Source organism: Mesocricetus auratus, unplaced genomic scaffold (assembly GCF_017639785.1).
Source record: "Mesocricetus auratus isolate SY011 unplaced genomic scaffold, BCM_Maur_2.0 Super-Scaffold_100022, whole genome shotgun sequence".
Lineage (NCBI taxonomy): Eukaryota > Metazoa > Chordata > Mammalia > Rodentia > Cricetidae > Mesocricetus > Mesocricetus auratus.
In genome coordinates, this window is record NW_024429203.1 from 30417566 (window position 1) to 30441736 (window position 24171).

Consider the following 24171-nt stretch of genomic DNA (forward strand, 5'->3'; position numbering starts at 1 on the left):
ATCCTTGAGCAAAGCCTTACTATATCATGATATAATACTATTTCTATGACTTACTGTTGAATTCTATTTGAAGAGTATTTTTAGTGTTTTGGGTCTGAATTTCTAAAAGATATTGGGCTGTTGTTTCCTTTGCCGGTACTATCTTTGACTTTGATAGCAGAATAATGCTAGATTTTGTGAATACCATAAGAAATTTTCTTTTCCCTTCAGTTTTCAGGAAGAGAATATGTAGAAGGTAGTATCTCTCATATACATTTGGTAGAATTCACCTTGGAAGCTAGTTGGGTCTGGAAGTCTGCATTCTATATGTGTGTGTTATGGAAGTCTGTGATGACATTAAGTTTCCATATCAAGAATATCTGGACTGTCGCCGGGCGTTGGTGGCGCACGCCTTTAATCCCAGTACTCGGGAGGCAGAGGCAGGCGGATCTCTGTGAGTTCGAGGCCAGGCTGGACCGACAGCCTCCAAAACAGAGAAACCCTGTCTGGTAAAACCAAAAAAAAAAAAAAAGAATATCTGGACTGTCTCTTTTCAGTAAACTGTAATGTATTATATAGTTAAGGAATTTTTTCCATTTCATCTAAGTTATCAGTAACATGACCATGTATTGCCTCATAATACTCTTTTATCCATTTAATATCTTTGAAATCTGTAGTTGCGTTTATAAAAGTTAATGCTTATTTCATTAATAATGTATATTTTATAGACATTAGCAAGGTATATTTTACATACATTAATTATGAGAGTGTTACTGAAATTTTCTTAAACTCTACTCTGTCTTCAGGTATATTTGCATATCATTATGACTATAAGAAGTAAAATTCACTAACTTGCAAACCCCATTGTCTTCAAAGGGTTTTCAGCTAAATTCTTAGTGTGAGTTTCTTGTACTGCTGATTTTGCCCCAGTATTTTCCCCCTTATGTCTTGGATAAACACATATTTTTAGTTTATTATATAAAAATGAGTTTAGGGTTATGTTTGTTGACCTGGTCACTGAAATGAACTAATTCTTTTGGACTTAGGAATTATCTGGTTTTTATTAAAAGAAAAATAGATGAAGACAGGAAAATAAGATGAAAGTCAACTCTGTTTCCTAAGGTCCAGCAAACACTGAGAGGATGGGGTAACTTTGTAGTGGAATGCCCTGCCCTGATATTTGTGTGAGTCATAACAGTATCCCCTGACATATCTGTGTTGAAACTGTGTACACTTCTGAGCTGAACATCAAAAGTCTGGAATAGAGACTCTCCAGTATACAAACTGTTCCATGGATGACATAGTATAATTTTATAGTGTATCACTTCAGGGCTCACATTAATTTCAGGTTGTCTCACCTGGCCAAGGGACCTTATATGCTTTATTAAGGTGTTTTTTCCTCCTGTGTAATTATCAATCTCCAAGTTGATATTACAAGATGTACCAAGTTTCATGTTAATGGAGCAAGATTTTGAATTTCACATGATTTTTAATTTCGGTAACTTAACTTCTTGTGCCTTTGTTATGCACCAAGTTCTGTAAGTACATTAATTTAACCTCAGTAGACAATAAATACTCTTTAATTATCCTAATCTGAAGAAAAGAAGGCATTAGATTCATAGAGTTTAAAGGTTAAGGTGCACAACTATTAAATGACAGAGCCAGGATTTAAATTTGACTCAAATCTCATATTATTAACATTTGCTGTGCTGGATAGTTTTATGTCAACTCAACACAAGCTAGAGTCATCTGAGAGGAAGGTCCTCAATTGAGAAAATGCCTCCATAAAATCAGACTGTAGGCAAGCCTGTAAAGCATTTCCTTAGCAATCGATGTGGGAGGATCTAGCCCCTGGAGGCACAGTTTCACCTCTGAGCTAGTGGTTCTGGGTTTTATAAGAAAGCAGTCCGAGCAAGCCATGAACAACAAGTCAGTAAGCAACTCCCCTCCATGTCCTCTGCATTAGCTCCTGACTCTAGGTTCCTTCCCTATTTGAGTTCCTGTCCTGACTTCCTTCAGTGATAAGCTATGATGTGGGAGTGTAAGCCAAATAAGCCCTTTGGTTATTCATCACAGCTGTAGCGACCCTAAGACAGTTGTGATCATAGAAAAGAACTTCAAACTTTCTGACTAGTGTGCAAAGAATCCCTCAGGTGTTTATTTAAGATTTCTTCACAGTCCTTTCAGTTTATGAAGGCAGAATCTAAGGGTGAGAGATTGAATGATTACTTATCTCATATGTAGATATAAAAGATTAAATGCCAAAGAGACCAGGTATCAAGCACAAGGCATTTGTATAGTAAATAGCAATAGTTTTTGTTTGTTTTCTAGGTCATTGAAAATGTGGGTAAACTCTTTCAGTTCCAAGAACTGGGGAGAGGTCAGGATATTTGTCCCGAAAGATTGCACTCCTGGAAATAACAGCCCCATATTCATGTAGAGCTTGTGAAAGGCTATTGCAATTAAACTGGATAAGTGAGCTTCCCACCACTGAGATCTAATGAGAATGGTATGAAGAAAAGGCTGACCTGCTAGCACTCTGCACCCATCCCCATATTAAGCCTGGAGCTTACATTAATGTTCCAATAAAAAAATAACTAACCCAGCTATACTGTACACATATAATTCTCCCAATCCTACCCAGTCCAGATTTCACATCTAATCATTGAGTGATAGACTACAATAAATTTTATTTCAAATGAACACTTGATTCACTGCTGGTGGGACATTGAACTGATTCTGCCACTATGGAAAATAAACATGGAACTTCTAAAAGGAACAGAAACAAAAAACCCTAAAATGTATAATGACCATACAATCTTTGTTACTTTTCTCTTGCTGTGCTATGACACTACAACCAAGACAACTTATTGAAAAAGCAGTTTATTTGGGGCTTACCATTTTAGAGGGTTAGAGTCCATGGCCATCACTGTAAGGAACATGGCAGCAGGCAGGCATGATGCTGGAGCAATAGCTGAGAGGTCATATTTTAAGACACAACCATGGTGCAGAGAGAGGGGAAAGGAGGGAAAGAGATGAGTGAAGGGGGAGAGAGAAAGGGGATGCCGGAGAGTATCTTCTGAAAAAATACTCAATCATGAGCTTATAAGGCTATTCTCATTCAAACCACCACACCATATAATCCATCTCTACCACTCCTGCAAAAGTCCTACCAAAAAGATATTTGTGCATCCATGTTTGTTGCTATGCTTTTTACAATATATAAGAAGGGAACAAGTCTAGGTGTCCACTCAGTGGAGGCATGGATTAGGAGAATGTGCTACACATAAACAATAGAATTTTATTCAACTGTAAAGAAAGTGAAATCATGACAATAGCAGAAAAATTGATGCATCTGGAAATCATTAATTAAGTAAAATAAGCCTAACTCAAAGACCACATGTTTTCTTTTATATGTGATCCTAGATATTAATATCCATCCCCCTTTCTGTGTATCTGTGTATGGGGTAGGGGGGCTCTGCTTTAGCATTATGAGCAATACAGTCATAGAAAGCATCTAGTAGCATTGTATTAACATTTTCAGAGCCTTGAAATAAATAAGACCCACAAGTGTGTTTGCTCAGCTCTGCCAACACAGATGCAATGTGTGTGTTCTGCTTTAAGAGAATGCTGACATTTCTGTAATGAATCACTTTGAAATATTGCCAGTTGAGCCATCAATTTTTATTTTGTCTAGCTTTTAACCTTTACTCTTCACAGGTTTTTAACCTAGCTTTTCACAGTTTAATATACATCAGCAATCATAACAGAACTCTACTATTCTCTTACTAATCTTACTAATGTTTTTTTAAGTTGAGTAAATAGAAACTAAATCACCTATTATTTAACATTGTGTGATCACTATGACTAAACTTTTGATCATTTAAACATGAGGAGGATCACTTTGAGAATGATGATTTTAATGTAATGGTTCCTCATGACTGACTTCCAGATGCCATTCTGAAGAAGTGTTAAATCTGGAGGCTGGAGAAGTGGCTTAATGGTTAAGAGTGCTTCTGGCTGTCCAGAAGACCTGAGTTTAGGTTCCAGCACCCACATTAGGTGGCTTACAACTGCCTGGAACCGCAGTTCCAAGGTATCTATTTGATGCCTCTCTTTCCAGGGCACTGCCACCCATACAAAACCACACATAAGCATAATAGAAAATAAGAAAGCAAATCATTGCTTAAGGTCTGAAGTCATTGCTGATTCCTCTGTGAAGCGTGTGACCTCATGCTTTCCTCTGACTTTACCACATAGTTGTCAGGAATGACTTTCCGACTCTTCACTTCCTTAACATGTGGATTATGTATGTGTTTTAATATTATATGGTTTTCATATCTAATTACAGGACTTTCAATACAGATGGATGCCTGGCCATTTTAGAATACTATTGTTTTATTTACTGCTTATGTGACAATGAACTGAAATAGTAATGATATAATGAAATATGTTCAGTTTAGAGAAGGTTAAGGGGTCATTTAAAACTTCAAGCCTATAAGATATACTATGAAGTCATATCTTTAGGTATTCATCCCAGTGGGCTGCGTTTATGCCAGTGCTATGCTGACCTTGTCACTATGACTGTATACTATATTTAAATTTTGAATGGAAACACAAAAGCCTGTAGAAATATTATGCAGAAAGAACGCAGATGTAGGTGCTGGGAGCCAAACTCAGGTCTTCTGCAATAGTTGTAACATTCCTAACCCCTCAGCTAGAACCATCACATTATTTAACTTCAAAATATTGTATACATTTAATAGCTGAAAACTATATTTACAATGTGTATAACCATACAACTCTAGCACCCTATACTGATGCACATATGGACAGTATTGATTGCACTAAATGAGTTAATATAAAAAAAGAAGGGGAAGGAATTATAGGCAAAATCATGAAGACAACAGTTTTTTCATTATGTGGGTCCTCCATGTGTTGACTAATTTTATGTAAAAGGAGGGAACCTCAATTGAGAAAATGCCTCCATAAGGCATTACAACTTGGTTTTGTTTTGGTTGTTTTTGGTCATAGTGTTTTGTGGCTGCAAGAGAAACCCTAACTAAAACACACTCCTTATTATGAAAAGTGCTGTGGGAGACTTGGGCAACTATCTTGGAGACTTTCTGCCTACCTCATTCTTCCAGTATCATCTAGCTAATTGAATCAACCCATTTACATATTACCTAAATATTGACATTTAGCCATATGTGAGCTGGAGGTCATAGGTAGCTTAAGTCACTACCAGTAGTGTACTATCTTAAAGACATTGTGATTTGCATTTATTAATCTTCTAATTAGAAGTTGTTAGCTGAACACAAAGACACATGCCTATATTCCTAACAACCTGGGAAACTGAGGCAAGAAGATCACTTGAGCCCAGGATTTCAAGATCAGCCTGGGCACCATAACATAGCAAACCAGCCTCAAAAGAAAACTGAAAGAAATTGGGGTAGCATTTTTAACTTTAGGAAATCCATAAGTTACAGGCAGAATGACTTTGAATGAAGCATGCTTATCTTATTCCTTTCCATATACTATTATATATGTTGTTATCTGAACCAATCCACTCAAATATTGGAGATATGTTGGTGACCTGGCTCATTGTTGAATCAGTAAACATCCTAACATGTGGCCTCATTACACTGCAATCAGTACATACATAAATTGCTTAAGTAGTTTGAATGTGTTTGATATTCTGATACAAGATGACCCAAATTAATCCTAGTTAGTTTATATGGGGATATATAGTATTTTAATGTCAACAGGACACATAAAACAGAATCAGTTAGGCGTTTTTCTCAAGTCCTCCACTAAGGCTTACCTGCTTCTCATCATCTTTCTACTTTGCAATAGAACTATTCTTGCAAAGTTACCATCTCTCTTGAAGTTCTGTAATTAATGTTTCTTTCTGTTAAGTGGGCTGTGTCATTGTGTATAATTGATGGTTTATTTAAGTCTTTAGAGTCACCAATAACAAAAGCTTCTTTCTCACTAATGTCATGTCAGAGCCTTGGACTCAGCAACTTCCTAGTCAATGTTTTTGAACCATTTCTGTGTCAAGGCTGTGAGGAAGTTATGTACTTTATCCTTTGGAAATACTCTCTGTGTATGGGTTCTGACTCTTACTAGTGTGACTTTTTATTGGTGTCCATCTGTCTTTCATTTCCTTCTTCAGTCTAGCTACTCTTTTTTTTTACCTGTTTGTGTTCCTTCATTTTTGAATATTCATATATTACTATACTCAATATATGATATACTGGTGAGTATGATATATCATAGATACTGCATACTCTAATATTTTGCTGATTAAAGTGATCCTTTGTATATTTCTTGCTCTTAAAGGCTCTGCTCATTCTATTTATCCATTGTTCTATCTGTCCTTCCAAGCCCTTATCCTGATTTTGATATTAACATCACTGGGTTTTGTTCTCATAATCCAAGGCAATATTCATGCTCCGTTCATTATGTTGTCTAGTTAATTTGGAGATATTCAGCACGCTACCACTTCATGGTATAATCAGTTAAGAAATTTTTTAGTAATTTGAGTGTGATTTTTATTACAATGATGAGTATTGAGAGGCATCATCACTTGCTTGTTTACCCATCAGTAAGACGTAATTGCTTTAGACTAGATTTTCAGGCTTTGTTTTATTGCTGAAATGTTCAAGATGGTCACGAATATCCCATAAACAGGCTTTTATTGTTGAATGATATAAATGACTATCAGTAGTGATTTTGTAGCATCACTTCAATGGCTATGTTCTTTTGTTTCAAATTATATCTAGCCTAATTTATTCTGAATGGCTCAGCAGGGATGCCACTCGAAGATGATATAGAGAGTTGTAATCTGGCATGTTATAACCAAGTTGAGCTTAATTATTAGACAGTTTACATTCTAAGCTCACTTGCACTGTGCATTTAGAAGCTTCAGTTTGATATAAATATTAAATGCAGATTGAAGAAAGGAGTCAGCAAGAAAGTGTAGTCCAGTTAAAGGTCCATTACAAACTGCAGAATTTGTTATGAAGTCCTGGTCTACATAAAGTGTTTTTTCATTAGCATGTCCTTAAAACATAAAGAGGGCCCATCATCCATCACTGGTGGGGTGTAAAGTGGGACCACTACTGTGGTGAAGTCCAGTGGTTCTTCAGTAAGTTAAATATAGAATTACCATGTGATCCAGTGCTTCTAATCTTCTGTATACTCAGCATTGAAAATGGACATTTTCAAGGAAGCATCAGTCATACTAGCCAAAAGATTCAAACAACTGAAGTGTCACCCCCAGCAAATGATTTTTAAAGTGTATCCATACAGTGTAACACGTGGCAATAAAAATAAAACACTTGACGAGCTACAGTATGAACCTTGAAACTCTTATGCTGGCCTAAAGAAGGAAGATGGGAAATAACAGGCAGATCCATGGAGGGGCAGGGCTGATGAGTTGATGCTTTAGACCTATAGGCTAATGGTTGTGCATTGTGGGTATTTTAAATACTAACAAATCTTACATTCTTAAATTATCAAAATGCAAGAGCTGCAGGAAGAGTTCAGTCAGTAAAACACTTGCCACACAGACATAAGAACACAAGATCTTGATTTACACTTCTTTTTTTTAGAGTGCCCTTCAGTGTTATAGACCTGTCTGCCCCTCCATCCTTTAAGACTTTGGGTCTTCCAAGAAAATTTCCTAACCCATCCAGGCTCAGATAAAGATCATAGCTTTGGTGGGCCTCAGTACCCTCATGTCCCTCCCAGCATTGGTTTCTTGTTGATTCCTCTATTGGATTGCTGATTTCTTGATGTCAAGGAATGGGTCTGTCTTCTATGACTGAACATGGCAGGTACCCAGCAAAGCAAACTTTAACACTGTCACATGTATTACATGGTTTTCATAATAAATGTGGAATGAGAATATTGAAGGCATAGAGAACTGAACTTACACCAAATAAGAGCTGACAAGCTAAGACTGATTTAAGAGAAAGTTTTCATGGGAGACATGACATCTGAGTGGGCTATGAGTTAGGGCAAATTTTTGAGGAAGTAGACTGTATTCAATAATTACTGAGAATTATACTTGAGATCATATGGATTATCCTTTATGAACATATGTGTTTCCCAGAAGAGTTCTGCTTTTACACTGTTATTCTGTGTTGTAGTTTGTGTTGAGTGTGTGGGTGGAGTGCACAGGTGAGACAGAACTGTGTGGTGGCCAGAGGACAACACCAGGTTTCTTCCCTGAGCCAGGGTGTTTGTTGATGGCTTCTGTAGTACATGCACGATGCTAATGGGCCAGCCAGCATGTGCGAGTCTCCCATCTCTGCCCCCATCTCTCTGTGGGAGCACAGATATCATAGATGCTTTCTACCATACCCAGCTTTATTGGGGTTCTAGAGATTCAAACTCAGCTCACACTTGTACCCCAAGCCCTTTACCTCCTGAGGGATCTCCCCAGTCACTCCTTTGTGATGTGATTCATATAAAGCAACTATTTCTCTAAACTTTATCTAAAAGTCAAGTTGGTGTTTTTGTAACATAAGCCCAAATAGTAAATACTAGGAAATATTATTATGGCCAGGTTTCAGGGAAGTTATCTGGTTTTAGTAATAATTAGGTCTTAAAATTCTTTTTGCCATTCAGGAATAGCTTCATAAACTCTTCTCTTCAGATTAGCTTTTAGATGATTTGCAGTATTGTTTCATCAGTTAGCAATCTGGTATTTATAACTGGTAGATCCTATTAAGGATATATTAAGAGTTAAATAGAAGGCTATGATCTTACTCCTTCCATTTCTATACTATAAGAAACTAAAATAATCACATCTCTCTTGCACTCAGAATAAAAACAAATACTTCATCATTGACTAATAATAAATACATTTTAAAGAGAAAACACTAAGATACATAATTTTTAAAAACACAAAATTATGTGTCTGTCCCCTTAAATGAAAGTTGTTTTAAATTATGTGAGTGCTGAGTGATTTTGGTTTTCTTCAGATGTACTACAACACAAATATTTTTTTGAGGCTCAGCTTGCTAAGGTCTTGCAGCATCTTCTGTCATACATAGAAATCTTTAAGATTACACACTTGCATGTAGCTAAAGTCACACAGGAAAAAAATGTTCTGTTTCTTTGTGGGTTCTCACCAACAAGTACCACCAAATCATATTTGAAGGAATAATAACTACTAATTGAAAGTTTTTTATTATGTATGGAAATCCTTTGTTTTAAAAGGTAAACCATTTAAAAGGTCACCTATATTAACCCTTCTCCTAGGCTAACCTCAAGCAAATAATGATAACTCCTGAGTTTCAGGTTAGTGCCTGTTGTTTTTTTTATTTCTGAGCTTTTAGAAGTAAACATTTCTGCCCCAAATGATGTGACAGACTTTGATGATACCCTGTGGGAGGCCTCACCCTCCCTGGGGAGTGGATGGGTATTAAGATGGGGGTAGGTGGAGGAAGGGAGGGAGAGGGAACTGGGATTGGTATGTAAAAGAAATTTGGGTTTAATTTAAATAATTTTTATATAAAAAAGAAGTAACATTTAAACCATAGCTTAGAGCAAACTATAGCCCAGACAGGTTGCTTTATTTTTGTAGGGTATCATTAGGCCACAGTCCCACCTATCCGTTTGTGCATTATCTGTGGTTAATTTTGCAATATGAAGGTTGTAAAGAGGTCTTCACAGCATGAGTTTGGCTTATGGCAAGAAGTTGCCATCCAGAAGAAGGTGAGGGAACTCCTAAGAAAAAGGATGGGAGGATAGTGTCTGGGAGCTATGGGTGCATTTGGTGTTGCGGGGAGCATTGCAGCGGTAGAGAGCTCTGTCACAATGTGGGCTCTCATAACCAAAGACTTTATTGGCCAGCAGATGCTGGTCATGCAAAGCCGGCAGGCTAATAATGGCTAAAATGTGCTTGTGGGGATAATTTTTACATTATTAAGTGTGTAAAACATTTGAATTCGGCATTAGTCTCAACCTGCACTGATGAATGAAACCACCTAGGAACTAACAACACATGGCAACCATATAATGACCAAGGAGGATGACCTGGAGTGATGCTTTTCTGTACCTTGGTTTAGGAGTTCAGATTTCACTGGTGAATGCATTTGTCAAAACTTAGTGTATATGCACTGAAAACTTGGTCTTGTGCATTTCATTGCTGTGTAATTTTTCTTTTTAATTATGAGACAACACCTAACTAAATATCAGGCTCTGGTTAATGATACACATGTCCCAAAGCAGTTAATGCTAAAAACCCAAAAAGGAAATGAACTAATGAACCCATATAAAGACAGTTAAGATTAGGGATTTGATGAGCCAGTATGATAAATGTTAATGCTAATGACTAAGTCAGATTGTACATGTATTTATTATAAAGGTATTACAACCTTAAGATATTTTCATAATGAGGGTCTAAGAAACTTCTGTGTGCAGAATCAGTGAGACCAGTGATGACATTGAGCCATTGCTTTAAAACAACAACAACAAAAAACCCCTTTGAGTTCCATGTTTCATAAACAAATGTCAGTCGTGCCTATAGAAACCTTTGTCTTGTGGTTGAGCATTTGACTGACTGATTTGTTGCATGTGGTCTGTTTCAGAGACAGTCATTCTGCTAGCATTGACACGTGTGCATTTCTGTCATCATTCATGTGCTCCAGTAGGACTCTGCTGATTGATGGTCCAGTGGAACTTAAAAGAGGCCTGCAGAGGCAGGAGCGGCATCTTTTCCTATTCAATGATCTGTTTGTTGCAGCCAAAATCAAGTAAGTAACTTGTATATACTGTGAGTAATCATTATAAAGTTAAATTTTCTCTAACAAAGATGGCATCCTCCACTCGGTGTTTACTATAAGAATGTCTGGCCTGTATTAAATGGCTAGTATCATTCTTTAAAATCTTATTCGTGTTTGTATGCATGTGAATGTTTTGCCATATGCGTGCAGTGCCCATGGAAGCCAGAAGAGAATATTAGGACCCCTGGAACTGGGGTTATAGATGGTTGTGACCTGGGAATTGAAGCTAGGTCCTCTGAAAGAGCAGCTGGTAGTCTTAACCACTGAGACAGTTCTCCGGTGTCTCTAGCTAGTATCTTGAGTGAGGTGCTTGAACTTTAAGTTGTTTACAAAAGTGTTTGTTCAGGGTCCTGTTTGTGCCGTGACCCCAGGAAACATAGGCGGGGGAAAGGAAGGATGTAACAGGTCTAGGCCCTGTTCCTCTAAAGCCTGCATTCCTATGAGAAGTGATGGGGCAGCTTGCATTGTTTTGTGTATGTGTGTGAGAAGAGTTGCAGATAGGGACCAATACTAGGAACAAAACTTAGATGCACAGTTGAGGTAAAGAATTATTCAAGGATGAAAAGCAACTAGCTATTAAAGACCTTGAGAAGATGAGCTAAATAGTAAACTCCTCCAAAGCATTGCAGTTTAAAACTACCAGCATCTCATATAGTGTGAGTCAGGACTCAGGATTATTTTGGTGGGTGGCTCTGGCTCAAGCCTCCTGACCCTGAAGCTTGACTGGAGGACCAATTTGGGAAGCTATCGGTTCCTCACTGGCTATTGGTTTCATTTCATTTGGTCTCCTCCATAGTGATTCTCATAGCATGGTTCCCTGCTTTCTTCATAGTGAAAACTCTTTCAAAAGTGTTAACACTGTCATTTCTGACCTGTGCTATTGGTCACACAGACCAAGGGTACGGCATGGAAGGGAACTTCACAGGGTACATCAGGAAGCTAAGAGCACTGGGGTACACACTTCAGAAACTTGGAATCACTAGGGAGTTTGGAATTTAATCTCAGTTGAGGAATGCCATAGTATTATTTAAATTCTTAAAAGTATTTACTCATTATAAACAATGGTTTGGAGTAAAGGCAAGAGTAGAAACAAAGAGACTTGGTCCCTTTGTGCATCATTCCTTCAAAGTCCTTATTCATAGTATAAATCTCACTGAGCTTTATATTCTCTGTAATAGAGGAATGTGGGGGGCTCCTGTTCAAGTGCTGGATCTTTGAGTTCAGTGCAGCTTTTATTTAGTCAAGTGGTTCTGAAGGGTAGGAAATCCATTTCCCCGAGCATTCTCTTCGTAGTTCTCAATGCCCTGTAACTACTAAAGCTTGTGACCCATTGTGAGCATTAAATCGGTCAATTAGGTCAAAATATATTGTATTGCAGTATCAAGGGTCTAAGGAAGATTAGGAAGGAGTTGCCAGAAAGCAATCACAGCCAGTTTAAGGTAGCTTGCCTCCTAGGTCCCCAGAGCTGAATGCTAATAGTGTTAGCCCTACTCTGTTTTGTGGTGTTGTTTTTAGTTGTTTTGTTTCTAGTTTAGGCTCTGTTTTTAGGTTATAAATTTTCATTGTTTTCAAGAATATACCAGAAAGTGATTGGGGAACAAACACCTAAGAAGTAAAATTTAAGGTAATCTGTGTTTCTAAAGCAACAATCTTAACAACCATTCTATTTGAAAGTGTATTATAAATTTCTCTGATTCCATGCTCATTTTCAGTATCTAAGATGGAAGTACTTTACACTTTATGTGTACCCATTGAAATGATTATGAAAGTAGGCAAGTTACAGATAATAAATTAACTATTATGACAAATTTAAGTTGGGTTTTGATCCAACTGTAGTACTCAACATATATAAAAAGTTACTTTATAGATATTTGTTGCCATTAATGCAAGCATGAGAACTAAGTTTGCCTCGTGTTGCAAAAGTCCTAACTAACCATCCATGTTATATAATCTGGTGTTCCAGGGACAAGAGATAGGGACAATAAGAGATTCTTTGCCCTCTCATAACAAATACAGAACCTGCTATAAAATTCAAGAAACAAAATAACAAGAGCACCCATTTTGGTTTCTATCTCTCTAGATATAACAACAATTTTAAGATAAAAAATAAAATAAAGTTGACTGACATGTGGACAGCAAGCTGTGTGGACGAAGTGGGAGAAGGCAACACGAACGCTCTGAAGTCCTTCGTCCTGGGCTGGCCCACGGTGAACTTTGTGGCCACTTTCAGGTAAGCACCATGGCTTGTCCTTAGGTTTACCTCAGTTAGATACTAGAGCAAAGCGAAAGGTTTTTATCAATTTCGTGCCTAATTGTTAAGGAAAATACTCTGTTTTGACTGTATATCGAGTTGCCTTTGCCAATAACAGTACTCAAATGGCTGACTTTGCATCTGAAGGCTATTTGAATGAAATACATAAAAGTTAGTGATAAGTACTGGGGACCAGAAGAGTAATTCACCTTGGGTTATCTTGTGGCTTTTTTTTAAAGTTCTATGAAAACATTTAGAAGGAAAAGAATTTATGGAATTGTGGAAATAGAACCGTGTGAACCATCTAGGAACCCTCCCATTCTTGATGTCTAGGAAATGTGTTTGAAATACTCCTCCACTGAAACAGTTCATAAATTAGTGCAGTTAAGTTTGCATAAGGGGTAGTTTTGAATGACTTGTTTACTCTCGGGGGTTTTTTTAATTAGTTTTTTGTGACACAGATAATGTGTCAAAGTACTTTTGTATGCTATGTTCTGATTTGCTACCTACAGAGCTGTGGTAGTCATAAGCATATTTGCCATGTTACAAAGTGTAAATTAGTTTCCCAAGCCTCACTCCTAGGCTGGCATGTGTTTACAGAACAGATGAATACAGAGCATTTGTCTTCCAGCCTGAATAGGGTTGTTTGACTCTGACTCGGGGTGAGCTCATGAAAACCCATACCTGTGATTTTGAACAATCGCACAGCAGCTCCAGTATTGATTTCCATTTTAAAGAGCTTAGTGTTCATCACACGTACATGAAGCTTTTCAATCCGCTTCTCTTCCTTTGTTACCACCAGACTACTCGGGCATCATTATGAAGCCAGACTGCTCACTTTTCCAGAAACTGTTCTTCTGTGGATGATGAGTGGGCATGCCATTCCTTTCTGTTGTGCACTGCTGACCTGTATGGGATTTGAAGGACTTGTTTAGCAGAAGCACATTTTTGTGTCACTCTCTGTATTTCTTCCTTTCCATGGCAGATGTCTAATATGCTTGGTAAAAGGAAGCAGTTTCACACAAGGATGACCGTGTATTATGAGAATCCCCACTCTTTTTAAGAGGGGTGAAATGTGGGGCCATTTTCCTTAGGCAAAGCATGGTTCTTTCACCACGTGATGAAGGTTAACATTTGCAGTGATGTCATGTAGGTCTCAGCATAATTTGATAAGAGCAGTTCACTTCTATAATATTCAGCGCCTCCCTCTACCCCCCAAAAAAACCTTCACATCTCTTATTGAATCATAAGCATCTACCAATCTGAGGGAATGTCTATGGACTCCCTACTCATTCTTCCTCAAAAAAGCCAAAGTGAAACACAGAAGTAGGAAAGACTAAGAAATCACTATAGAACTTCCCTCGGGAGACACAGTCCCTAAATGTGATGTGTGGCCCCAAGTTGGCTCCTAGAACAGGAAAAAAAGTCATTTCCAGAAGAATTGATGAAATCTGAAAAAAAAATCAACAGTTTGGTTATTAGTAAACACCATTGTTCCCTGGTTTTGACAGCTGGTCTATGACTATAAGAAAACAACAGTGGAGAAGCTACAACTGGCTGAGAAAATTTAGGAATGTACTGTTTTCTGGAAACAATTTTTTTCCAAACTAATAATTTACTTTTTAAAAAAGATACTTTAGAAGTTCTGCCTCTGGTATAAAAATATTTCAATTTTAACTGCCTGCCTTGTAGAAAACTGCTTGCATTTCAGCAACTACTTGAGGGCTCTGGAGAACAATGAGAGTTGGGCAGAAGGCACCAGCACGTACCAGTGTGCCCAGCACCCCGTTTTTGAAGGCTTTAGCTTGTCATGGTGCCAAGTAACTAAAATTCAGTCTGTCAGCCACGGGTATTGGAATGAAGGGAGACACACACAAAGTAGTTCCCACTTACTGTAGCATTTACAAAAAAAAAAAAACTACCCAAAGGAGCAAAATCCCCTCCTCTGCTATTGGAAAAAAATGGGGTGTAAGGGGACTTTTTATTTCACAATGTGGGTGCTAGAACACTTTTTTCTAAATCAGGATTTTGCATAACTGAATCTAGAAATCTCTTGGAGGAGGTTACACAAAATAAGGGGCTGAGGAGATGACTCCGTCGTGAAGAGCAGTTACTGCTCTCTCAGAGGACCCGAATTCAGTTCCCAGCACCCACATTAGAGCTCACAACTATCTATAACTCTAGTTCCAGGGGATCCAACAGCCTTTTCTAGCCTCTGTGGGTACCCACATACATGTGGCATATATTCACAAAAGCATACACACAGATTTTTAATGAAAAATTTAAGATAGCAAAAATTGTCAACCATGAAAATGTTATGTTCCATGCTAAAATAATGCATAATATACTATCTGATTGCCAACCCTGAAAGAATGCTTCTATGAAGAATTAAGCAATAAAGTTAAAACAAATTACAAATATGTATTAAATATTTTTCTGGAACAATAAAATATTTTCAGTTTATATACATAGACTAGAAGTATGGTTAAAGTTTGTGACTGACAGGTTCATATAAATATATGGATGCATATAAATTGGATGCATTTTTAAATTTAAACATCAAATTCAGCAGCAGCAATAGAAACAAAGATGTTAATTGTGTATACACTCATGGCAGTACTCATTGTATATACACTCATATTAACCAAAAGATTTTAGTAGTCAAAAATAAGTTTGCTTTGAAAAAAATCTACTAAATTACTATTTTGCCTTCCTTATACATATGAGATTAAAAACATGTTTTCTGATAGTAGACTGGTTTCTGGGCCAAAACATTTCCATCTATCTGCCAAATCTTGCTTTGATCTCAATATTAAGCATACTTTCTATTTTTATAAATAACAACTTAAGCTGAAAAAAATCACTTAGAGAGAATAATCCAATTTTACAGGTATGAAGATGGAGGCTTTAGATAAATGGCTTTCCCATGGTGATCTCACTTGCACACCTTTTTGAGACCAAATATTTCATTTCCAACTCAGATATTCTTTCCACCCAACAAGCCTCATGCTCCCTGCCCTGACAGCATTGGTGAAAGAGCAGTGGCATATTAAAACGCATCTGCCTTGGATCCACGTAAGTGGATTTAATAAAGCTATCCTGAGCTATGTGATCTTCCCAGGGGACTGATACACCTTTAGCATCTTCTAAGCGGTTATATGAAGCTCACAGCATACATGTATAGCTATATTTATAGCAGCAGGCTGTTGATGCAGTTACCTGAATTGGCATACTTTAAAATACTGGCATCAATATTTTATTGGTTTATTTCTCTTCCATTTTCTTTGATTACAGCTCTCCAGAACAAAAGGACAAATGGCTCTCTCTCCTTCAGAGGTATTTTTTCAGTGCACATATTTATAATATTATTAACCTGTGGTTAAACCAAACATGTTACTGCAGAGATGTTCCCTGATGATGCCCCTTCTTCTTAATGGAAATTGACATTTACCTGCAAAATGACCCATTGCTTGGGTTGGACACCAGCTAGAACATACTGGAAATAAAATTCTGTCATTACAAGGACTTCTTTCTAGGAAGGGGAACATTGGGGTCACATTAGATTAGATCACATTAGACAGAAATGAATCGCCACTGTCTTCTGTGTAGTCTCAAGCTACCAGTTGGAGCTGGTCATTTCTTCAGAGTGCATTTTAAGTTCCCATAATTACAAGGTTTTATTCAAAACACCTCAAAAATTGGTTGTTATCCCTTCCATTGACTATACCAAATAAAATGGTCCGCATGGGTTTATCAGTTAGAGGCAAAGTTCTTCCCCCCTTTCTTTTCTCTCCCCTCCCCCACCACATGGAATAATCAAGATTTACACTATGCCAGGCAGCTAGCTAAATGAGGAGTGAATTCATTGCACAATAGTAGTATGTAGTAGTATGTAGTCAAGTACTCCCCAGTAAGGTAGAAACCTGTTCAGAGGAGACAGAGGCTGTAAGGACAAACCATCACTCAGAGGTATCTTTACCTGGTCTCACCTTCAACACCACTTGACATGGATGTCCCATGGGGGGGGGCAATGCCTAATGACCGGGGGAAAATTCTTTCAACCTATCATATAATCTGATTTGCTGAATATTTCATGTGTCCTCATCACCCAAACAAAAGAACATATAATATTGACAATATTATTGAAATAGGTTGATTTTTTTAATGAGCAATTAGTAAATCCCATCCGACTCACTGTTGTTCTGGGTTGTTGCATTTGACTAGATACATCACTCTAGAAAAAGAGAAGGACTACCCGAAGAGCATTCCCCTCAAAATCTTCGCCAAGGACATTGGGAATTGTGCCTATGTAAGTATTTCTGAGCCAGAAAATTAAATTCTAGCTCCCTTCATGAGGTACAAAATATTGTGGGTTGAAAAATGAGGCAGGCAGGCTGACAGACAGACAGTGTGTACTACAGAAGGCAGGCATTTGGAGTTACCACAGTAGGGGTGTTTGCTTTTGACTGTGTCTTTATATGCGTGAAAAGCAAATGCTAGAAAGAATGAAGCAAGGGAAATTCATATTGGCTGCAATATTTAACATCTTCCCTTGGCTAGAGAGAGCATTGCTTGTCAGACATCTCATGGATCCTCTCAGGAGCAGCTGCTGAAGCTTGTAGTGAATGACTCCACAGGAGGTGTTTGTTGTTACCTAGTTCTTCCCAACTTGTCACCTCACTTGGGTGTCTTTGAAAACTCAACTCTTTTGAGTTCTTAAGAATTAAATCCCTGAGATTAAAGAATGGATCTGATAGAGGTGACGTTATCTAAGGACCACCATGGTAAGCATCAAGATTTTAGCCTTAGTTATGTATTCTTTGTTAGCTGAAAATGTAACATACAATTCCAAACCATTATCAATTATGAACAATGGGAACTTGTATTCTCAGGGTGTTGTAGACTATAATACTACACAACAACAGGTCTTGGTCACAGTCACTGTGTGTGTGTGGAAGTAGTTCATGAGAGTTTTGTTTTAGTTAAAAAACAAAAAAAAAAAAACAGTTACACAAACATTCTGACCAACCCCTAAAGGCCAGCTCTCACTGCTTGAAGGAAATGCTCAAATTTTTAGGCTAAGAAACTCCAGTAAAACAGAGGGGGAAAGAACACACAAAACCTAGTATGTTTCTGCTTGTTTTGATATGATTGCTTACATTAAAGATTTTTGTGGTTCTGATTTTTATTACATTTACGTATGGAAAATACATGCTTAGAAAACTGAGGCCCCACTCATTTTTGGAGAAAAGATAGGAGATGCAGTTATGAGTAAGTCAAGATAAAGGGACACACTCAAGTTTTTCCTTGTATCAGTGTGGTGTCTCTTGTCAGGGGCACATGCTTCCAGTGTGAACCCCAATAGGAAAGTGTCCATGGAAACTATGCTTTTATTCTTAGCCTTAAGTTATATGTAGTTGTTGATCAATTCTGCTAAACTCAATACAATTTTAGTTTGGTCTGTTTCACATTTCACTAGGCAAGAAGCACTTCATGCTGAAACTCATTTGTTCTGTTCCCCAGAAAGGCTTGTAGGGAGAGACACACTTCTGTAACTACACTGCTGAGTATATATGTGCCCAATGAGAAAAAAATTGCCTTAGACACTAGCTATTTAGAAACATGGACATTTTGCTACAAAAGAATTTTTGACAGAGTCTCTTAAATTGAATGGATGAACTTTCAAACTTGGAGGGGCAGGGTGGGCAGTAGAGCCTCTTCTAAATGCCTGTTTTAGACTAAAACCTGACTTGGACCATTTTTATGCCACTCTGGTAGATGCCAGACATTGGGCCTTCCCAGTCCTCCCTTTTGGCCTGAGACCCTTTGGTATAACCCTTGGGAATAAACACAACTCAGGAAATCTATATACATGCTTTTCAAAAAGCTGGTTCAATTAATAGTCTGCCCTATCAGGTGATTAGCTCATAGCTGAAAACTCTGGAGAAAACAGATAAATATCAGTGGGCCTCACCTGCTTTCTTTCATTTTGTTTGTTGTACCATGTAAGTAAACCTTGTGTCGAGGGGCAGAGCACTAATTTCTAGTTTTTCTAATAGTGGTCGTATGTACTTATGTATGAGGCTGAGTTAATTTTCAGTAGCATCCATTGTGTGTGAGTCTCTTGGAATTCTGTGCAGTCTCCAGATACTGAAGGCTCTAGCTGGTTTCTCTGCTCTTGGTCACAGACTGTGTTTCTGTTAGTGGAGAACTACGGTAGATGGCCCTATCAGTTGACAGAATGGGTTTCCAAGAACCTCCACTTTTTCACAAACTAGTCTATTTTAAGCCATCGAAGGACTGCAGCACTGCAAACCCCAGTAGCTCCAGTTCCGAACACTTAGGGAGTTCTTACTCACAAGCCTTAAATCCTTTCAGTGAGCAGTTCTCATCCTGGCTTCTCCCTAACTGATTTCACACCAAAGATATGAAACCCGCACTATAAAATCAGCACTTGAGAGAACAAGGCTCAGCTCCACCCCATCACTCTCCCCTCTGGGTTACAGGAATGCACTTGTAGAGGCAGAACAGGAATGGCCTGGCTGATGTGTACCTGTGTTTGTGATTGTCTGGGAGTGAGGTTCACATCCTCTCACTCATGGAGCTTTCTGAAGCACATCCTTTAAGAGAAAGGAATGGATTATTCATGGTCATAACATGTCAGAGAGTGAAAGTCATTCACAATGGAGGGCTTGTGCTCCACTGTGTCCATACGTGAGATCAGCATTCAACTTTGGATAATTACCTGACAATGATTTGTTCACCAGTTTTAAACTCTTCATGTATGTCTATTTTTTTCTTTACAGTTTAAAACCATAACAGTAATGAATTCAGACACAGCAAATGAAGTTATCAACATGTCGCTACAAATGTTAGGGATAACTGTAAGTTACTTCTGCTAGATTTTCTTCTTTATAACATGGTCTTGTTGTGTAGCCCAGGTTGGTCTTGAACATGTGATTCCTTTGCCCCTACCACCTAGATACTCTTTTAAACTTTGGTATTCAAAATAATAGTCAATTACATGTAAATATAACCCATTCCATTCCACAATCAATAACCAAGTTACATTTGCCCCTTGCATGTAAAAAACAGGAGAACTTTTATGTTGACATATGGGTGCTGTTCTATTTTAACACCTCTGTGACCTTACAACCATAATAGTTAGACTAGAATCTTAGAATAATACTGTGCACTTTTATTGTATGTCCTACATACAGACACAAAAGTTTGGTAAAGTTTCATTAAAAAGTTGTAACTTCCTTCTCCCTCTCATCACTGTTCAACTATCCATCACCTCCTTGATCTTGTGATACTGGTTTTATTCTAAGACACAATCTCCAGATGATTACCAGTTCCCAAGGGTTTTTTTTTTCTGTCATACAGTTTTTGTGTTGCCTGGATTCAAGTCTTGAGGATGACAGCTGGTTCCTCTTAAGAATTAGTAAATAAAAACACAGCTTTGAATTCTGTCATAGATTTGAAGAACATTACTGAGCTTACCACGTCAGTCTGTCTTGCTTTGAACCTGACCCCTAGTTTTTTGGGGTTAGTTTGTGAATGTTGTTCATGGAAATGATTGGAATACTGAGAATAAGGTCAGGAGAGGAGAACTGGAGAGCTGTTCCCATTCTAGCAGTCCATGGAGAGTTCCTCTATTTACTGTGGAGTATGGAAAGATAAATTAAAAGACCCAGAGACAGATACTGGGGTTCAAGCTTCAAGCAGAAGATCAGAGAAGCAAAGCAGCCAAGACTTTAGATCTTACCTCTACCCAGCTGAAATGGCAATCCTGTTTCCACAAGTCCTCAGAGGCAAAAGGCTCTTAATTCCTGTCTTCCCTGTCTCCTCCTCCCTATATTCCTTTCTCCGCCCAGCCATATCACTCCTGTCTCCACCTCCCTAGTGCTGGGATTAAGGGCATGTGATCCCAAGTGCTGAGATCACCTTTGTGTGAGCTTTTTCCTTTAGGACTGGATCAATTTCCTGTATTCAGTGTGGCCTTGAGCTAACAGAGATCCGTCTACCTCTTCATTCTGAGTCCTGGGACTAAAGGTGTATGCCTGGCTTCTATGGCTAACTAGTATGGCTGCCTTGTTATTTTGATCTCCAGTGGCTTTAATGAATCATAAACACCACAGTGGGACTTCAGTTTTAAACACACTATAATAGAAGCCATCAAGATGGTTCAACAGGTAAAGGTTCTTACTGCCAACCCTGAATACCTGAGTTCCACCCATGACCCACTGATAGGAAGAAAGAACTAACCCCTGAAAGTTATCCTCTTACCTCCACATGTATGCTGGCACACTATTCTAGTGTGTGTGTGCTCACACACGGACATGCACACACACACAGTAAGTGTAATACATTTTAAAAACTATATTGTGACATGATATACTTAAGACATCAGATTACTGCTTGTTTTAGATTTGCTCTTTCTCAGTGCTACTAAGCCCATAATGGCTCAAGGCAGCCAAAATTTGGAATTAAAAAATCTGATTAGTAAGATTTAGTAATGTGGTTAAAATTAATTCAATTTTATATGCACTGGGTAAAGTGGGTATTTTTACCTTGATTTCTAACCTACACAAACATACCTTAGAAGAGAGTGTACAGTTTTAGATTAAGAAGGAAGATTAACTACTTCATAATGAATTCTCTTAGACTTCTCCTTTAAAATCTGATCTGCTCATGTAGAAGGAAGGAAGGATGGAAAGAATTAAGACTATTATATCTATTCTACAATGTACCTTACAATGTTTCTGACATTGCCTAAGATTTGTTTTTACTAAATTGTTCCTCCTCTGTCTAAAGGACAAGATATAGAAGAAATGATCTATTTGTGCATGCTCTTGTGTCCAGGAGCAGTGCATGGTATGTGCAATAGCCAGGATCTTCTATTAGAAGGCCAGGGCCCTAACTTAGTTGCAAGCTAAAGGCAGAACAATTAAATGCTTCCAGCCGACTTGACTATCTCTATTCTAGCTGCATATAAGAATTTTGCCTTGTCCCTCCTGAAGTATTCAACAAAGTTCACAGAATTAGTATTATTTCTTTCAAGTGGAATTTATAGTATTGTTGGATTATAAGTCACTGATAAATGGTTTTATTGTTTTCCATTACTGGGTCTGTTCTCTAGATAGAATTCTTATCTTTTCTGTCCTCAAGACTGGATGGAGTTGCTCAAACTGACATCAATGCAATTAGCTATCCATCTCCAGAAAGCCTCTTGGTCATTCTCCTGCTCAGAGGCCACTGAGCCAAAAACTGGCCTCTGTGACCTGACTTTAGTCTAACAGACAGCCCTGTTTATAGCTTTCTAGGCAAGAAGGTTGTCTTGAGGGGGGCACAGTAGAAGCTAATTCCAGTATTTTCTGAGACCATCCGAGAATCTCAGAAGTCAGGATCAGCCTTTTAGAACCAGAAAGTATATTATTCCTTTGCGAAAGAGCTTGCTTAGGCTTTAACACTCTGTGGACCACTGATAGGAGGGGTCTAATTCCATTGCAATTTGTGAGATCCTAGGTCAGCACAGGGGCTGTGGGCATTGGAGAACCAAGAGTGATAGATCCTGTTTTAAATAGGATATGGCTGTAGGAATAAGCACCACTATCCCCAACCATGTGTCCTTCATGAATCCAAATAACATAAAATGTCCAAACTCTGTCCTCATTCAAGTACCTAACATGAAATACTTGTTTTGATTTTTCTTTATCTCAAGGGCTCTGAGAGAGATTACCAGCTGTGGGTGAATTCTGGCAAAGAAGCCGCACCATACCCACTTATCGGTAAGTGCCTGTCAAAGTCTAAGACAGCATCTGTGTTTCCTTTGGCTCTGCCATCTTAAGCCTAAATGTTGCTATCTCAAGTGTTTCCTATGAGCTAGACAATGGGATCTTTTCTCTCAGGCTGCTGATGATTATAGTATAGTTGGGAAACATATATTTTCCTCTTGCCTTTTTCGCTTTAAGAGCAGATCTTGCCAAGCCTTTTATTTGGGGGTTTCTTTTCCATGAGAGAGCAGTGTGCATTGGAATTCCTCTTGATTTGTTTTTCAGAGTCTTGAGTTGCCTGGTGTCTTTCCTACCCCCTGCTCTAATGACAAGGCTGCCTCTATACACAGAGTACTGTGTATGGTACAGTGGTACATTGTCACCCATCCCTAAGTATCTAACATCTGCCCTTTCCCAGAATTCACTTAACATCACAAAGAAAGTGACATTAACCCATTATCCCATTTTAAATCCTAAAAGTCTTTACTGACTAGTTTAGCAACTAACTAGTGATCCTCTTTACTAGTTCTCGAGCCAAATTTCCATTTGTGTTTAGGATTATTTTGTTTCCTATAAGACAGTGCCTCACTATGTAGTCCAGGCTAGCCTGAAATTCAAAACCCCACCGTTCTGAGGGACTATTGATAAGTAGATTATAACTTAACTTATTTCAGCTATTTATTTGAAATTATTTATTGGTTAGCAATTTCATTCTAACAAGTAGGACAACTAAAATAAGGTCTAGTATCCTAAAACAATAGCCACAACAATTTGTTAGCAATTTTAAAACACTCCCTGCCTATGGGCTACTTACTGTGCAATGTGTGTTGTATACATCATTTTGTGCAGTCCTCTGTCAGTAAGGTGACTCTTGAGTGCTTGAGTATTTCAAGTGGTTTGAGTAATTAAAACCAAACTTTCTATGTAATGTTTGTGTACTCTAATATGCAGGAAATAGGAAGCAGCCATGCCATACTGAGGGTAAACTGATTCCCTGAGATAGGTTTGCTTTTAAATGCTGTCATCTTTGCAAACGTGAATAAGCAACAATGAAATGTTATTTTAAAACAAAGTATTTAAGATAATTTTAGTAAGCTAGAACTAAGTAGATGATTTTCAGGCATGTAGCCACTTAAACTTTGCTGAGTGCTACTACTCTATACTATGTAATAAAAATTTCAGCTAATATGATTTACAAAGCAGTGTGGATTAGCTGATCATCATTTTTATAGATTAGTTTTATAATACTTCTGTTACCGGGGCTGTCTTGCCTTAGTATTTGAAGGTTGCTACAATGTATAAATGTCAGTATCACATTTGCCTTGTATGCCTGTGTCAGGTGCCAAAGAAGGGCCTGCTGTGT

At 38.0% G+C, this 24171-nt stretch overlaps 1 protein-coding gene and 1 long non-coding RNA gene across 2 annotated transcripts in view; one reads left to right on the top strand and one right to left on the bottom strand.

The window, feature by feature from the left end:
* Nucleotides 1-24171, top strand: part of Arhgap20 (Rho GTPase activating protein 20) — an 80302-nt gene that overhangs the window by 34075 nt on the left and 22056 nt on the right. The window contains 6 exon segments of the mRNA XM_040729897.1: nucleotides 10587-10751; nucleotides 12862-13011; nucleotides 16327-16368; nucleotides 17257-17341; nucleotides 19839-19916; nucleotides 22757-22823. Of these exon segments, the coding sequence (XP_040585831.1) occupies nucleotides 10587-10751; nucleotides 12862-13011; nucleotides 16327-16368; nucleotides 17257-17341; nucleotides 19839-19916; nucleotides 22757-22823 (587 nt within the window).
* LOC110339669 overlaps nucleotides 12448-24171 on the bottom strand; it is a 57643-nt gene continuing 45919 nt past the window's right edge. Inside the window, exons 3-4 of the long non-coding RNA XR_005870292.1 lie at nucleotides 13717-13939; nucleotides 12448-13053 (exon numbers count right to left, since the gene is read on the bottom strand). This is a non-coding gene — a long non-coding RNA (uncharacterized LOC110339669). The remainder of the gene's footprint in view (nucleotides 13054-13716; nucleotides 13940-24171) is intronic.